The sequence below is a fragment of the Podarcis gaigeae genome (genome assembly GCF_964106915.1).
Source record: "Podarcis gaigeae genome assembly, chromosome: 1".
Taxonomy (NCBI): Eukaryota; Metazoa; Chordata; class Lepidosauria; order Squamata; family Lacertidae; genus Podarcis; species Podarcis gaigeae.
Window position 1 is genome coordinate 46,107,429 of NC_139678.1, and position 16,910 is coordinate 46,124,338.

A 16,910-nucleotide genomic window follows, 5' to 3' on the forward strand; every position below is an offset into this window, starting at 1 on the left:
CGGGCAGAAATAATGGGCAGGACAATAAGGCCTGAAATCACAGAGTGCACATTACACACAACCTGAGAACACGAGCATGTATTTTAGGGGGGGAGGGATGTATATTTTGCGCATTGGGTGATGCAGGTTAGGTGTAGCTACCATTCATTATTCAGTGTCCTCAGCACAACAAGAGCAACCGTTTCTTTTTTTTAAAAAAAGGAACAAGAAAAGAAATTAGAAATCAACATGCATGAATGTGCTTGGGGGAAAAATTTGCTGAAAGCTCCAGGTTCAGACATTTTAATTTATGCATGTGCTTCACTCTCTCCTATTTTAAACAAGGAGACTTTAAAGTGAAAACTTTGTGTGCTATGTAACTGTTGTTATAATTACTGCACTATTAACAATGCTATAACACATTTGGATGTGTACAAAATGCTTAATGGTGTTCATTTCTTAGAGCATCTCTTTTCAGAGACTATATCCTTTAAAAATCACATTTCCACTTTCACTTTGTTTCCTCCTGGTAATGAGGATTATATTGTATCCCTTGTGAAGTTTTAAAAAGAGATGGCTTGCATCAACCCTGCCAGAGCATTGCTCCGCAGCATTGTAGAACAGAGGCATCATTCCCTTCTCAGCTGTTTGCGGCTGCTGGCCCAATGTACTGGAGTCCAGGGACATGGGCAAGAGGGAGAAAATTAGTCTCAGAGGGCCCTCCTAGTATTGGTGTATTGTGAACAATGGGTTAAATTACACAGTGCTTGGTCTCATGTCTTGAGGAGTACCCCCTCCCAATAATATGGCTGTCCTAAGATAAGGGTGCCAGGTGCACTGGGTTACCATAGCAACACTAACAAGGCCAAGTGTATGACTAGCTGAGTCCTCCCATTGGTCCAGAAAATACGCCTACATGTAAAGGTAAAGGTAAAGGGACCCCTGACCATTAGGTCCAGTCGTGACTGACTCTGGGGTTGCAGCGCTCATCTTGCTTTATTGGCCGAGGGAGCCAGCGTACAGCTTCCGGGTCATGTGGCCAGCATGACTAAGCCGCTTCTGGCGAACCAGAGCAGCGAATGGAAACACCGTTTACCTTCTCGCTGGAGCGGTACCTCTTTATCTACTTGCACTTTGACGTGCTTTCGAACTGCTAGGTTGGCAGGAGCAGGGACTGAGCAACGGGAGCTCACCCTGTTGCGGGGATTCGAACCGCCGACCTTCTGATCGGCAAGTCCTAGGCTCTGTGGTTTAACCCACAGCGCCACCCGCGTCCCTACGCCTACATGTAGAGACGGTTTTAATAGTCTCTAGAGCATGGGCAGGCAAACTAAGGCCCAGGCCAATCACCTTCTAAATCCAGCCCGCGGACGGTCCAGGAATCAGCGTTACATGAGTAGAATGTGTTCTTTTAGTTAAAATGCATCTCTGGGTTATTTTGTGGGACCTGCCTGGTGTTTTTACATGAGTAGAATGTGTCCTTTTACAGTGGACGCTCGGGTTGTGAACATGATCCGTGTGGGAGGCACGTTTGCAATGCGGGTTGCGATTCAGCACTTCTGTGCATGTGCAAAGCACAGAAGATACCTAGAGATACCACTGTGATGTCTGGGTGGTGGCTGTTGCATTAACATCTTGGTTTATTTCTAGGCTCGGGGTTCTGGAGGTGGCAGGCGAAGGAATGATGTTTCTTCTATGGACGACCACGATAAACCTTACGTTTGTGACAGTAAGTAGCGTCCAGACCCTCCACTTTGCTTTCAGTCTGGTGCAGCAATCAAGACATAATTCATTCCTTTCCAGAAAATGAAACACATTTCACTGCTTTAGAATTTGCTGAGCTGCCACTCCCATCACTACTTGCTGTTACTGTTTTTTGAGCGAGTGAGTGAAAATGAAACCCGTGGCAAGAGACCACATCACACCTCACTTCTTTCTTTCTCTTAGGCTCAGTTTCCCTCTCTGCTTCATCTGCGGCCTTCTATGCCTTGGTATCTATGTCCACCGCATGAGTCACTCTCTTTTCTTTTTGTGGTTCAGATAGGGCCACACTAAATGCTACATGGGAGATGCATGAACAGCCTCCCAGCATTCTTCTTCAAATGAAAAAAATAGTTGTGGGAGGCTGCCAGTTTGAGCAGAGGTATGGTGAGAAGGGGAGAAGCAGCTGCTTCACCCACTTCCTCCCAGTTATGTTTTTCTTCTTCTCAAAACTAGTCCCTTGCCTGTATTTCTATAGAGGTAGCCATTTTTCTCTCCCATTGTGAATTGGGGATGATTTGGGGCAAAAGGGGAAAGGGATGAAATAGCTCTTTATCCTCATGCTGTCCCTGTGCTGAAACTGCCAGCCTCCTGTGGTTGCTTTCCATTAAAAAAATACACACAAACTCTGCCTGAAAACTGTTATATGCATTGCTCATTTAACACCTAGCTCAACTCTGTGGTTAGAAATAAAAAGTAACACCTGAATACTTAGGTACTTTACAGGTATGCAATTCCCTTTTCCCAAAAACTTTTTTTTCCAGTCCAAAGGCAAAATCTCATGCTGCTCTTTCTCCATCTCTCACTTGGACAGAACTGTCGTGTACACAGTGTTAGAAACTGAGATACGAAAGCTAGGAGCTAAATGGCACTTTAAACCCAGATTATGGGTGCAACAACAGAATGTCTAGGCACATATTTTTATAACAAGAATACAAAGCTGAAAATGAATGCAGTGCAGCTAAAATATAACGTTCATTTTTTCACATGGTCTAGTCCTTCCCCTGCTTAACCCTTTAATATTCTTCAGAGGGTCTCTTCTGCAGTCTTCAGAGAGTGGCTGGAAGTGGGGAGGCAGAAAAAGGTTCTCCTTTCCTACCACTCTGCATTTTTAATCTGAAATCTTAGGTGCAGTACTGTGCCCAGAGCTGATGCTCGCACTAATGAAATTCCCTGTCGCAAAATGTGCCTAGAACAATGGGAGTTTCGAACACTGCATGCACAATACGTGACTGAGCCCTGCTTGGGTGCTCAGTTGTATCAATCCTTCTCTCTGTTCTATGACAGACGTGGCAGAGAATGTAATTGAAATAAGCCACGCGGAATGAACTTGCTTTTTGTAACAATTCCTATGTTTGCCATTACTGCCATTCTAACCCCTGCAAAGGCTCTGTTAATTATTAATAATAATAATAATAATAATAATAATAATAATAATAATAATAATAAATTTTATTTATACTCCGCCCTCCCCAGCCAAAGCTGGGCTCAGGGCGGCTAACAACAATCAAAATAATCCAACATTCTAAAAACCTTTCATTATAAAAATTAATTAAAATCATATAAAAAGGCAGTTCTGTAGACTGAATTCTATATTGGCTTTTTATTGGTGCTACTGTACTGTAATTGAGAACTTTCTCCCACCAATTTAGAAGGCACATTAAACACCACACATTTAACCTAATGAAGTCCCAACCAGGTAATTTGTGTCGTAAGAGCTGTTTTTGAATAAACCAATATAGAATTCAGTCCTCAGAACTGCCTTTTTATATGAATGCTTCCCTAACCTACCATGTGGTGTGACTGTTCAAGGGGCTGGCCAACTAGAAAGGGAAAGTACAGAAAGGTGACAGTATAAGAAGAGCCCTGCTTGGATAAGAGCAAAGTGCTATTTAATTCAGGGTCCTAGATGTGCCCGATAACAAGATTGCTATAAGATGGAATGGTGGTGGGAGACTGGGAGCCCACTTTTTAATTTTTAATTTTTGTTATAACTAGTGAAGAGCCTATCCGTAAGAAGGGTGGTATGCTGTACATTCACTTTCCTCTGTCTCCTCTTTCAACTTCTTCACCTCTTGCTCAGTTCAGTCTTTTCTGCCCGTCCTGTTTCCCTTGATAACATTGGCTGAACTGTCCTGATATTATGAGGGGCTTGTAGGTTAGTCTCCTCTGTGTTTCATTTACTCAGTCGCTCTGATCCTTTGATTTTGGATTCTAGGATCCAGTGCTTTTTTTCTGGGAGTACTCAAAGGTACACAGTACCAACACCATTTTTTTTCTCCTAAATGTTATAAGTATAGCAACTTCATGGTGAGTCCTGGCACCTTTTCTTTTTCTTCCTTTTTTCAAAAGCACTGCTAGGACCCATGGTGAAGTTTTAAAAATTAAACTTCAAAAAAGATTGTTTGGAACAAAGGATAGGTTGGGTGAAGGCTAACATGAAACTAGACTAAACTCACCTCTGCAATTTACTTGCTTGGTTCGGTTCTCCTCTTCTTGCCCTGTTTCCATTGATAACATTGGTGGAATTGTCCTGATATTATAGGGGGATTGTGAATGTAAGTCTCCTCTGGCTTTCATTGGCTTAGTTGCTCTAATGTTATAGAAAACCTGGGCTGACCAATGGCAATCTCCTTTACTGAAGCTGAGAAGGAAGGAAGGGTGAATGAATCCATATAATTAACAATAAATGAGGGCCTGCATGGAAACAGATGTGAGATGGCACCATAGCTGGTTTGAATTTCTACCCTAAACTCAGCTTTCCTTTGTGGAAAATCTTCAGTTAGTGAAATGTGCAGATACATTCCAAAGTTTATGCCAAGATGAGAAGACTGAACCAATGTGGCCCAGATCAGCATACTTTGTTGGAAGTGATTGTTCTGTGTGATATTGTGGAATCATTGTTTAATGCTTGTTACCTCTGGCCTTGTTCCGTTTTCCTCCAACCACGCCACAATAAAATTCTAAATACATTTTTTATTCCACAGTTCTTACCATATTCTCAGCCAGCACCTGAATTCCTTAGCAATAAGGAATGTTCTTAGCTTGTTGTTTCATTGCATTTAATGCTCCTGCTACTTCCGTTTGTGGGGAAATTTGCTCTAGGAACACGCATTGATTAGCAAAGTCCATCTATCTAAATCACTGATCAATTGACAGTCCGTGGGGAGCATATAACCCTCCCCTCAATTTCTGGTGCCCCTTCCCTGAGAGCTTGCTTAAAGGGCACCTGTTCCATCAGGCTGGAAACCAGGGCTGCAAAGGAACAATTGCTCTCAATATTTCCTTTGCAGCCCCAACGTGCATTTGGCACTGAATGCAAGTCCCCCTGCTTTTGGCAGTGATAGGATCCATTCGGAAGCTAGGGCTGCAGAGGAAAAATTGGGAGCACACCCTGAGGCTCTGGATTCCTCCATAGCAGCTTTGCTTATGCTGTGGCTGATGTCATATGACATCAGGTAAGTAACAGGTGTGTGTGGCCAGCTGAAAACAGCCTTGTGGTCTGGATTGCAAGGCCTGGCGGGTTTAATTAGCCTTAAGTCAGAGGTTCTGCACCCCTGCTTTAGACGTTTGTTCTCACTCACTTTAGTTTGAACGAGGTGGCTGTTAAATGAAGCTGAAGCCTGAAAAACTACTGAGCTCTGCAAACTAGGTACTGTATTGTCCCTGACAACTGTCCTAATAGCTTACTCTCAGCACACAAGTGAGGTTTCTGATAACAGACTTATATAAATAAGAAAGGTAATATTAATTATACATTCAATACCTGACAGTCGCTTGACTGTAATAGTCTTATATAAATAAGAAAGGTAGTATTAATTATACATTCAACACCTGTCAAATGGGACAGTGTGTATGATATGTATCAACATTCATGTTTTAAATATGTCTAAGTATTGCTTTGATCATTGCCCCTTACCATCCAGACCACTCATTTTTTATTTCTTTAAAAGAATAGCTGGGCTAAGATAGCTGCACCTCATCAGAATCTTTTTTTAAAAGATGTTCTATTATTTTCCTAATTCTGCCATAATCCAGTACTTCTTAGACCTCTAATTAAATGTCTTAATTTAGAAACATTTTGATATATTCTCAAGCTTATTGACAATATTCTCAGGACGTCTAGGGTAATAATTTTTCAAAATAGTTCCTGCACAGTTTTGTGCATCTCTCCCAATGTTGCTGCTTGGTAGTTAAAACAGCCGGTGGTATAAACAAAGAATGATGCTTTTCATTGACCTTATTCATCATGTCCTCATTTCCACATGGTGTTGACCTGCTAACATTTATTCCTGTAAGATATAGTACAACCTGACTCATTTAGTTTAAGAGGCAGGAACTGTAATGAGTTTTAAAGGCCTGCTAAAAACCCTTTTGTTTAGCAGGCTTATTATTACAATTAAGCAGTATATAATTTTTATGAAATAAATAAAGCATGCACTGGTCAGTTTTATTGTTGTGAGTTTTTTTAATTGTATATATATATGTATTATAGTTGTGATTTTATAGTATATCTTATGAGAATTGCTTAGAGAGTGGTATATTAAGTGCTATATAAGTATCACTACTAAATAATGATAACAACAACTACAACTTACTGTTAGTGCCAAAGCTGCAATTTGCATGCCACCAGAGCTGCATTCAATTTGAGTTAATAGATAGTTTGCAGCATTGTAATTTCAGCTTGTTTGCCATAACCAGGATGGTTTTCCTCCAGGGCCTCAGCTCTCTCACTCAAGCCAGTTTCCATTGAGGAATAGATAGGGTGACATGACATCCAATGTTAGTTATAAAACAGGTTCATTGAAATCAATGGTCTCAAATTCATTGATTATAATGGGTCTATACACAATACGTGAGAGAGAGAGAGAAAGAGAAGAGAGAAAGAGAGAGAGGGAAAAAACATTATCCACAGAGATGGCCTAAAAAGATTATAAGTACATGAACACATATAATAATATAGTTTCTAATATAAGCACAGATCATTTGTGTTCATAATAAGCTATTTTAACCTTTCTACATGCTTTAGTCTCTTCAATGGGAAACTGATAATAATTTGTTATTAATGCTCACAAGCTAATACTCAGAAAGCAGTTTCTAATGGGAAAGTATTTAAAATTGATAAAGACTATCAGCTTCAGCAGGGCATTTTTCCTTGGGAATTTTCTCGTTAACATGAATTCTGAGGCATCTGATCCCTAAATGCTGGCAGCTCACTGTCCCTAGTCTGAAGGAGAGCTACCACAGCATGGCACTCAGCTGTGACCTTAACCGTGCAGCATCTAAATTTAAACTGAGGCTGTATTCACACATAGATCATTCCATTTCCTCAATGTTCCCTTAACTGTGACTTTCCAAATTATAGTTGAGCTTTCACAGAACGTAAACGCCACTTCTGGAAAACCAGTAGAAGATGGTGCATGTTTTACGCTCATTTGCATGTTAGTTGGTTGCAGAAAAAAAAATCTGTTTGCAGTAAAGGGATGGAATTTGGAGCAGTATACAGATGCCTGCATGTGCAGAAGGGGTGTGAGCATAGAAATATTGTCCAATAACGTTTGTTGTTGTGTCACACTGCACCCACTGGTTTGAATGAAATTTAGCGTGGTATGCTGGTATATTGGTCAAAAAGCCATAGTTCCATAGCACGATAGGTACTGTGGTGTGAAAGGAATATTAGAAAATGGGATGGAAGTGCTAGTATTATAATCCAGAAAACTAATGCAATATTCCCCACATCTGAATCCACCCTGAGATACCTTTGGGGCTGATTCTTACTCTACATTTCATTTATTCAGCTATGCATTGTCCAGTGGAAAACACGTTTTCCTCAGACTTTCAGTCCATGTCCGGTTGCCTCTTCGGAGTGTTTTAAAAGAAATATTTTACTTCAAACCTGACTGGAGGGACAGGTAGTTTTGTATGTGGGTATTTAGCCCTCAGTGAAGAGCTATCCCTCTGGTGTTATGAAATAGAAATAAACGTCTATTTGTCTGGGAAAGGCAGCAGCAGTGAGGAAATACTTAAGGCCACTTTAGTTGTTACTGATGTATCATCCTCTGTCTTCTGCTCTTTGTGTTTTCTCTGTTCACAGTCTGTGGAAAGCGCTACAAGAACAGGCCAGGATTGAGCTACCATTATGCTCACACCCACCTTGCTAGTGAGGAGGGGGATGATGCTCAAGAGCAGGAGACACGCTCCCCACCTGTCCACAGAAATGAAAATCACAAACGTGAGTAGAATATACATTTCCCTCCTCTTTCTGCCCACCCCCTCCTTTGTGGAATGCTCCAAATCCACCATCTATTCTTCCTGGGCTACCTTCCCACTTGCATTTCAGCAGTGGCCACAATTACTTTGCTCCTCTGTGAATTATTGGGACCTGGGCTTTTAGAGGAGCTAATCAACTGCAGCTTTCCCACGTGCTGAGCTCAGCTAGTCAAAAAATTCAGCTCCAAACCTCACATTAACTCTGCAGCAGGGCACTTTCCATCACTGCTCCCATGGGGCGAACATGTCGAGGGAAGACAAGCGAAAGAGGGGAACCCAATCTGCCCATTGTCAAGCCATTTCACTGTGGTTTAGCTCTGAGAACAAGAAAACACACTTTTTTATTATCTTCTATCTTTGTCTCTTTTCTTCTTGTTATTGTACAAAATTCACTGCACGTTTCCAATGTCTTTCTTATGTGACACATGATATGATCTCCATAAATATCAAGGGAGCAAGTCGGACGCAAGGGCCTAGGCCTAGATCTGATAATATTTTCTGCTCCAGAAAGCCTCTGGATGTTTCAAAAGGTAATGATGTCCCCCTCTCAACTCTTATTTGAAAGTCCTAAGACTGGTTATTGAGGGGATGCTGATTCTACTGCTGAAAGCAAAGCCCGGAGACACTAATCTCTACCGTGCGTTTAGACATATTGAGAGTCTTTTTTTATTTTAAGTGTTGTATAGCTCTTATATGAAGAAAGGCTATAGTAGAATTTATTATAACTGGGGTGAAGTTGTACCGACGGTAACATAAAATCTTTGCTAGGATCAAACTATTATTAATGCTACAAATAAATTTGGAAGTAACAAAGTGCATTCCTCTTCATAGCAGGATAAACTACCATAGCTTCTTACCAAGTTAAGGTTAGTAAGCCTCTCTTGAAGCATTGGTTACTGGTTTCTTCCCAGAGGCAGTGTGCTAAACTAGATTAGGTGACTGTTGAATTATATTTAATTGTAGGAATATAAGATGAAGCAGGTGGACTGAACCAGGCAGTCAGTCTTGTCTTTCTTTTTCTTTTCTTTTAAAGCAGCAATTGATTGATTGATTGGAATATCAAAATATAATTACCCTGAGCACCTTAAAAGCAAACTACAAATATTCTCAAGGTGCTCTTTCAAATGTGCAATTCAGTTTGTCAAATAACTAAATGAGATTGTTCAGTTGTTCTTTTTAATAATTATCATTCATTTGCAACCATATCAATTCCCTCAATTCACTGCATGCATCCTTCAAGAGGCTTGCATAGTAGTAGCCCCTCCATTTAAACAAAGACCCCTGTGCCTTATCCAGTACTGGGGGGGAAATACTATCCCCATATTTAGCATACAACTCATTCTCCTATCTCTATATCATAAAATATGTCATTATCAAAGTTATCAACACTGGTGGATTTCACACCTCACTGCATTTCTGCTAGTAGTCATATTGGATCTGTTTGAATTCTTGTGGCTATCAACAAATGGCAAACCATTTTACTGTGGTAGGACCTGAACCAATGGATTCAAGTTACAAGAGAGGAAATTCCGACTAAACATCAAGAATAACTTTCCAACAGCAAGAGCTGTTAGAGAGTGGAATAGTCTCTCTCGGGAGATTGTGGACTCTCCTTCATTTGAAATTTTTAAGCAGAGGTTGGATGGCCACCTGTCATGTATGATCTAGCTGAGATTTCTTGTTTCATTTAATGCAGTGGGATTTTGATTTTAATTACCACAAGCTCTAGCGGTAGTAGTTATTTGTGTGCATGTTTATCCTCCTTTTATGTCCATCTTCCACCTTACTGGTCTGTGATTAAAAACATTTCACAAATTGTTCCAGGGATGGGGAAGGAAGATGCTAATGTCAACACAGCTGACATTGGGTTCCCCCCAATGTACAGAACCACCACCCTTAAGCTTGCTCCAGGAAATTAAGTCAAGTTGTTTATCACCTCTGTTACATTCTCAAGTGACGGGGATTGCTGAGCATCAAGGGTGCTACCAGACTCATTAGAAACTGATCGTGTTCCTCCTTTTGTGTCTTCCATCACACTGTGAGCCACAGCAAAGTAAACAACACAAACACACTCAAGTCTTTACAACTATGTAGCAGGGGCATTTCAGGCTAGCCCTGCACCATAATTCCATGTGGCATTATGCATGCTGTTGGCAGGATGGCTCAGAGGGAAGCTGCTTGTCTTTCACCCTTCCTCACCCTTAGGCTAGGCAGTGGCTTAAAGCCATATTAATTCCTTTAACATTTGTTAATCGCTCTGAGATTTAGGTGCTTAAGAGGGAAGTCCCCCCCCCTTTTCAAATGCTACTCACAGTAGGAAGAGTAGTACCAGAAGTAACACAGAAATCCTCGTAGGCATTTTCTTCTGAGAGGGGAGCCCTGACTGCTCAGTGATAGCAGGGTGGAGTGGGCTTTGCAAACCACCCCACACTACCCACCCCACACTACCCCCTGTCACTGCTGCTGCTGAAAACAAGAGAAATAAGCTTGTGGCATTTTTGGTCAGGTGTAAAGGTGGAGGTTTCACGGGGGGGGGGGGGGGTGGCAGGGAGGTGGAGCTGGTGAGTGAAGCGAGCAACAGTGAGCAATTATTATTATAGTCATCATCATCATCATCCCACTCTAGGTGGCTTCCAGCACGTATAAAAAATAATAAAACATAGTCCAAGCTACTTATATATACAAACACACACAGCCTTTTAACCATCCAAGTTCTAAATGTTTTAGGGCTTTAACAGTGAGATCTAGGACTTTCAGTTGGACTCAAAACTGGTCCAGCAGTTGATAAAGTAGAATAACATACTCCAAAAGACCAGCTGCTGCATGCTGTCCCATCTGAAGTGTCCATGTCCTCTTCACAAGAATGGAGACAAACCAAATGACAGTTTGTTGCCTTTTAAGGGTAGCTTGTCACAGTGCACAGATTTGCAATGGGGGCAGTTAAACACCATAGGGAGCCATATCCCGTAGCCCAGCAGGGTGGCATAGCTCACCTGCCTTATGAAAGCCTACCCTGCTTTCATCCTTTCAGTGATTTGCACTTTTCCAGCAGGAACATGGCCATTCAGGCCTGTTGCTGCTGCTATCCCTCTTTACACAGCCTTTGCCTTGAGCCCAGCTGCCCACAGCACTTAGGTGCACCATGCCATCCCCTGTCACAAGTCCCTTCCTATTCTCCTTCACCTCTAGCTCCTTATCTCTTCCTTCCTTTCCCTTACATGCTGTATCTGCTGGCTCTAAGCACACTGAACTCATGCTCCGCTTTTAACCCTTTCTTAGCTTCTTAAATTGCCTGTGGCTGTGTTAACCACAGCCCCCTTTCCTCTACCTTGAGCTTTCCTTCCAGGTCTTGCTCTTCCTCCTGACCCCACTTCTGGCTGGCTCTATCCACTCATGACCCGCATATCCCCATAAGAAGATGCCTGAGGTGGGCCACTTCACTACACCGGGTGTAGTGGTAGGGTTGGCTCCGAGGTTGATTCTGATGGCTCCTGCAGCTCCTTCAAACGCCTTCTGTTCTTGGCCCAGTTCTGATAAACTTAGCTTTCATGTGAGATGGGAGGACTGAGTCTGCCCACCCTGTTCACAATGAAAGCATTTCTCACTTGCTGTTTATGCATGAGCATCTCACCAGCAAAGTACCTATATGCAAAAAAACCCAACTTGTATCGGCTTAAACCAAATTATTTGCAAATACAGATGTTAATTATTTTGTGCAGAGCTCCTACACCTATTGGATACCCATACCTGGATATCTGGCAGGCCTAGATGTGTTCATGGTGGGTTGCGTCAGCAGCCACAATCTGCTCTCCCACCTTATGCAGCAGGAAATTTATTAGAACTGGTAAAAAGTATTACAGTGGTACCTCGGGTTACATACGCTTCAGGTTACATAGACTTCAGGTTACAGACTCCGCTAACCCAGAAATATTACTTCGGGTTAAGAACTTTGCTTCAGGATGAGAACAGAAATCGTGCAACAGCGGTGCAGTGGCAGCAGGAGGCCCCATTAGCTAAAGTGGTGCTTCAGGTTAAGAACAGTTTCAGGTTAAGAACAGACCTCCAGAATGAATTAAGTTCTTAACCCGAGGTACCACTGTATCTGGGAACAGGATTTTACATAGTGCGCTCTTTCAGTCACTCAATCTCCCGCCCCCCTGCAGCCAAAACCTGGCTTCTCTTTGAATGTCTATTTACAGCCTGAAAACCTCTCTTCTTTCACTTATCAGGATTTAATTTATGTTGCCATCCATCTTTCATGTGAATGCTAATTGTTCATATTGCTAATACGTAGTAGTTAAGTGGTGCCTTTGTACGCAGGGAGGAGGCAGGGAAAACCAGAATGCCAGAGCCGTCTACTCCCTAAGTTGGGTGCGTGTTGTGAATCAGATCTGACAGGTCCACAAGGTCACAAGGTCTGGACTTCAAGAATCCTCTCTGTATGGCTCTTGGGAAGGGAAGTGGGGGGTGTGTGTTAATCCATATGACTAATCTGCAGCCTTCTGAAATGGCCGGAAAGGCCAAACGCACGTTAAACGGCAGGCCGTGATTATTTCCTTAGCTACATGGGAAAGAAATGCAAGAAGCCCAGTTTAATGAATGCAAAACAAACCCAGAATAGGTTGTGACCTGTGGGGTGGTGGAAGATAGATCATTGCCACAGTACAGGGTTCTTGCTTATTTCCGTCCTCCTAGTTCATCCATGTCTTCTGTTCAAGCATCTCTTCACAGCAGTATCTGTGGTAATAATAGGCTGGTGCGGAATCTGCCAAAATCAGATATAGATTTGCTGTCTGACGTCAGCTGCTGGAAGAAAAACATTCCTTCCTCTTTCTATCCCCCACTCTGGCCACTGTGGATGTCTAAAAAGTATATTTCCCAAGGACTCTGGAGAAAATGTTTGTCAGGGCATCCTAATTTGAACTGACTGGCTTCCAAAAGGTCTGCTTCATAAAAAAACAGAGAGTCCAAAATGGGATGTTAAGTTTGCCCCATCTATACCATCCTTCAGGTACTTTGGATGCCAAAACCAGGGATTAGGCCTGGTTTTGGTACAGAAACTGCCTTCATCACCCTGTATGATTACCTCTGTTGGGAGAGAGACAGGGGAAATGTGTCCCTGTTAATTCTTCTCAACCTCTCAGCGGTTTTCGAAACAATTGACCATGGTATCCTTCTGGAGGGATGAGTGGCAGCACATTGCAGTGGTTCTGGTCCTACTTGAATGGTTGTTTCCAGAGGGTGATTCTTGGGGAGTGCTCTTTGGTCCCATGGAGCTTTCAATGTGGGGTTCCTCAGGGTTCAGTTTATCTCCTATGCTGCTTAACAGCTACATGAAACTGCTGAGTGGGGTTATCCAGAGTTTTGGAGTACATTGTCAGCAATATGTTGATGTCACTCAGCAATCCTTCTCCTTTACGTCTTCAGGTGTGGCAGTGGAGGTGCTGGACTGTTGTCTTGCCTTGGTAATGGACTGGATGAGAGTCAACAAAGTGAAGCTCAATCCAGATAAGACTGAGTTAAGCACTAGTGGGTGTTTCTCTAGACCAGATGGGTGGGAGGTTGCCTGCTCTTGATTGTGCTACATTCCCTCTGAAGGAGCAGGCATGTAGCTTGAGGGTACTTTTGGATCCTTTGCTGTTGCTTGAGGCTCAAGTGGCCCCAGTGGTACAGAATGCCTTTCATCAGATTCAGCTGCTGGCCCAGCTGTGCCTCTGTCTGGACAGGAATAGCTCAATTTCTGTCACCTATGCTCTGGTAACCTAGGTTAGATTACTGCAACATGTTATATGTAGGGCTGCCTCTGAAGACTGTTCAGAAACTTCAGCTGGTGCAGAATTCATTGGCCAGGTTGCTCACTGGAGCAATATGGTCTGAGCATATTACACTGATCCTGGCCTGACTGAACTGACTGCCAATTATTTTCTGGGCCCAATTAAAAGTCCTGTTTTTTACTTATAAAGCCTTAAACAGCTCAGGACCACAATACCTCAAGGACTGCCTCTCCCCATATGAACCCACCCAGACCCTGCAATCATCTGAAGTCCTTCTTCTTATGCCAGAGGGCAGCAACACAAGACCAGTCTTTAAATCAGCCTTTCCACTTCAAGAAATGGAGACAGCATGCTATTTTTGGCGTGTATAATATTTTTCATAAAATTTTTTGCAAGGGTCTACAAACGCAGGTGGCGCTGTGGGTTAAAGCCTCAGCGCCTAGGACTTGCCGATCGAAAGGTCGGCGGTTCGAATCCCTGCGGCGGGGTGCGCTCCCGCTGCTCGGTCCTAGCGCCTGCCAACCTAGCAGTTCGAAAGCACCTCCGGGTGCAAGTAGATAAATAGGGACCGCTTACCAGCGGGAAGGTAAACGGCGTTTCTGTGTGCGGCTCTGGCTCGCCAGAGCAGCGATGTCACGCTGGCCACGTGACCCGGAAGTGTCTCCGGACAGCGCTGGCCCCTGGCCTCTTGAGTGAGATGGGCGCACAACCCCAGAGTCTGTCAAGACTGGCCCATACGGGCAGGGGTACCTTTACCTTTACCTTTTACAAAATAGTGAGAGTGTGACTATTCATACTGCATAGTTATAGATAGCTCCAACAATGCTAACTGCTCCTGATTTTTTGCCCTACTTTCTACTACTGTACTCTGGCTTTAAATATAATTATCCATTGTCATATTAGCAGCATTCTGTGCTTAATGCTACTGCCATCCCAACTGTTCATGGTAATATGCAGCATCTGAATGCACACTCTGTGCTGAAGAGTATGGCTAGCATATAGGACTCTCCTGCTAATAGAAGCTAGACACGTTTCTGCATTGTGGAACTCGAGACCATAAAGTCCAAATAAGAATTCCAATAGGCCTGGGAATGCCTCATTTTACCCCACATACTTGGCATGGAATTTTTAATTGCTCCATATACAGGGGAAAGGGCAGCTGTAGCTGTTATTCTTTTTTTTGTTTCTCAGTCCTATCATCCATTGTGCTCATTCGCCCCCAGTGGGACAAGCAGGTCTTCAAGTCTGCCATGCAAAAGTTAGTGCAGATGAGTAAAATGGGGGGGGGGGCACACACACCTGAGATCAGCCATGTATTTTCTGGTGATGCATCAGAAACTTTCTGTTCTTATCTGTAGTGTCAGGGGAGGGATGACAACCCTACTGGAAGCCATCTTGTAAATTACCTTGCATTGTGGTTGATTTGGACCAGGACAGATTAAAATAAAATAAAATTGGAACCTCTCCGCTCATCAGCTGATGTCAGTTTTAGATCTGAAGCATAATTTGATACCTAGTCTCCAGAAATGGAAAACAAAATGATGCCTTTATCCCACTGAATCCCAAGCTACCCCCCATTTCCCATGCAAAATCTCCTTTGAAACTTCTTAACTTTTATTTTCATCTAAGCAGGAGGCTATGGATGAATAAATAAATCAAGACGGCTTCTCAGTGGGAGAGAAGCTATTTGTTCCTCACACCAAGCACCAGCTATTTAGAATGCTGCATGAGGGACCTCCCCCCCCCCCAGTGGTATTTTCTCCTTGGTCAATGGCAGGAAGTATATTTGAATGCAAAGAGTGTTTTCCCTTGCCTTCCTTGAGGAGCATGACAGCAGTGTCTTTTCACTGAACACAGTATCACGTTATTGTTATGATTATTTACATTTTTATCCCACCTTCAGTCCATTTACCCCTCCTTCTGCTGGATGTTAAGGAAAGAGGAATACATATGTTGTTCTGAGGCAAAATATTCCTGAAGGTGACCTGTTCTATGTGTAGACCAGGTCTTCTAGACGGATCCCATAAACTGCACACTTTCCCTACAACATTTGCTGGAAGGACAACGGTGACCTTTGCACCAAGAGAAGCTTCCCTTGTGAACTGAGGTGATTGCAAATCAGCTGGAGTGGAGGGGATAATCAGAGCAATTTCCAAGCCATTTGTGAAATCAGGCCACTACAAAGACTTACATCTTGAGCCAATGGTCTTAAAAACAGCAGCAGAGAAATGCAATGTTGAAAGCATCTGGGGGTGGGGGTGGGGGTGGGGGAAAAGGCTCCTTTTGAATGAATGCGAAATGTCTTAAGTTTTGTGTAAGCTGCATCTGGATTGTCCTTCAGCACTCTGACCGATTTATTCTATGTCTTGTTTCAGTCCACACCTTTATTGTGTGCAAAGAATAAAAAAAATAAAATAAATGTAATGGTCTGTGCAATGAACCATTCCCTTTGAAACCCACCCGCAATGACTTTCTCCATTTCTCATTAAATGTTGGGAATAAGCCAGCCAGAGGTGGACATGTCTCCAGCAGGGATTCAATCTCTCATTCTGTTAGCGCAAGGCGCTTCCAAGAAGCTTGTCTCCTCTCTGCTGTTTCTACTGCTCTTCCTTTCCCATTTATTAGCTGATGCAAATCTGTGGCTTCTTTTTTTTTTTAATTTCTCATTTCTTGAATCCCACCTATTCCTTGCAAACTTGCTTTTGAATGGAGAAACAAGAGGCCACAAATCAGCTCTTTACACTTGAGAGATAGGGTAATAACAGGTGGCAAGACTAGAGGCAGCAGGAGCCTGGGATTCTGGTTGTCATGGAAACATGTCAGACCTGCAGAGAGATGAGCTCTGTCAGCAGTGGGGGGGGGGGGGGTAGGGAAGGAACACGAGAGCAGCTCAGTGCCACTTACCCTATAGGTTCAGACTGTATGTCAGCCACCCCTCTGAGGGATGAAGGCTTGGAAATATGTGGAAACAGGGAAGCCAGATTCTGAACACAAGATTTGAACTGCAAAGAAGAGGGCTTGAGGGCGCAGGACAGAGAAGCTCTCAGCCTAGGCCTCAAACAAAGAGCTTTTGTTTCCTCATAACTAACTGCAGGGGCTTCATTCTCCCCTCTCTCCTTTTTTGAC

General features: G+C 43.0%; 1 protein-coding gene across 2 annotated transcripts in view; it reads left to right on the forward strand.

Moving 5' to 3' along the window:
- The window catches only part of DPF3 (double PHD fingers 3), a 195,251-nt gene that overhangs the window by 135,723 nt on the left and 42,618 nt on the right, over nucleotides 1–16,910 (forward strand). For both annotated transcript variants that reach the window (XR_014566363.1, XM_083747471.1), the window contains exons 6-7: nucleotides 1,630–1,708; nucleotides 7,835–7,972. Coding sequence is in view for 1 of the 2 variants with exons in the window: in XM_083747471.1 (XP_083603597.1) it covers nucleotides 1,630–1,708; nucleotides 7,835–7,972 (217 nt within the window). In the remaining variant the exon portion in view is untranslated. The remainder of the gene's footprint in view (nucleotides 1–1,629; nucleotides 1,709–7,834; nucleotides 7,973–16,910) is intronic.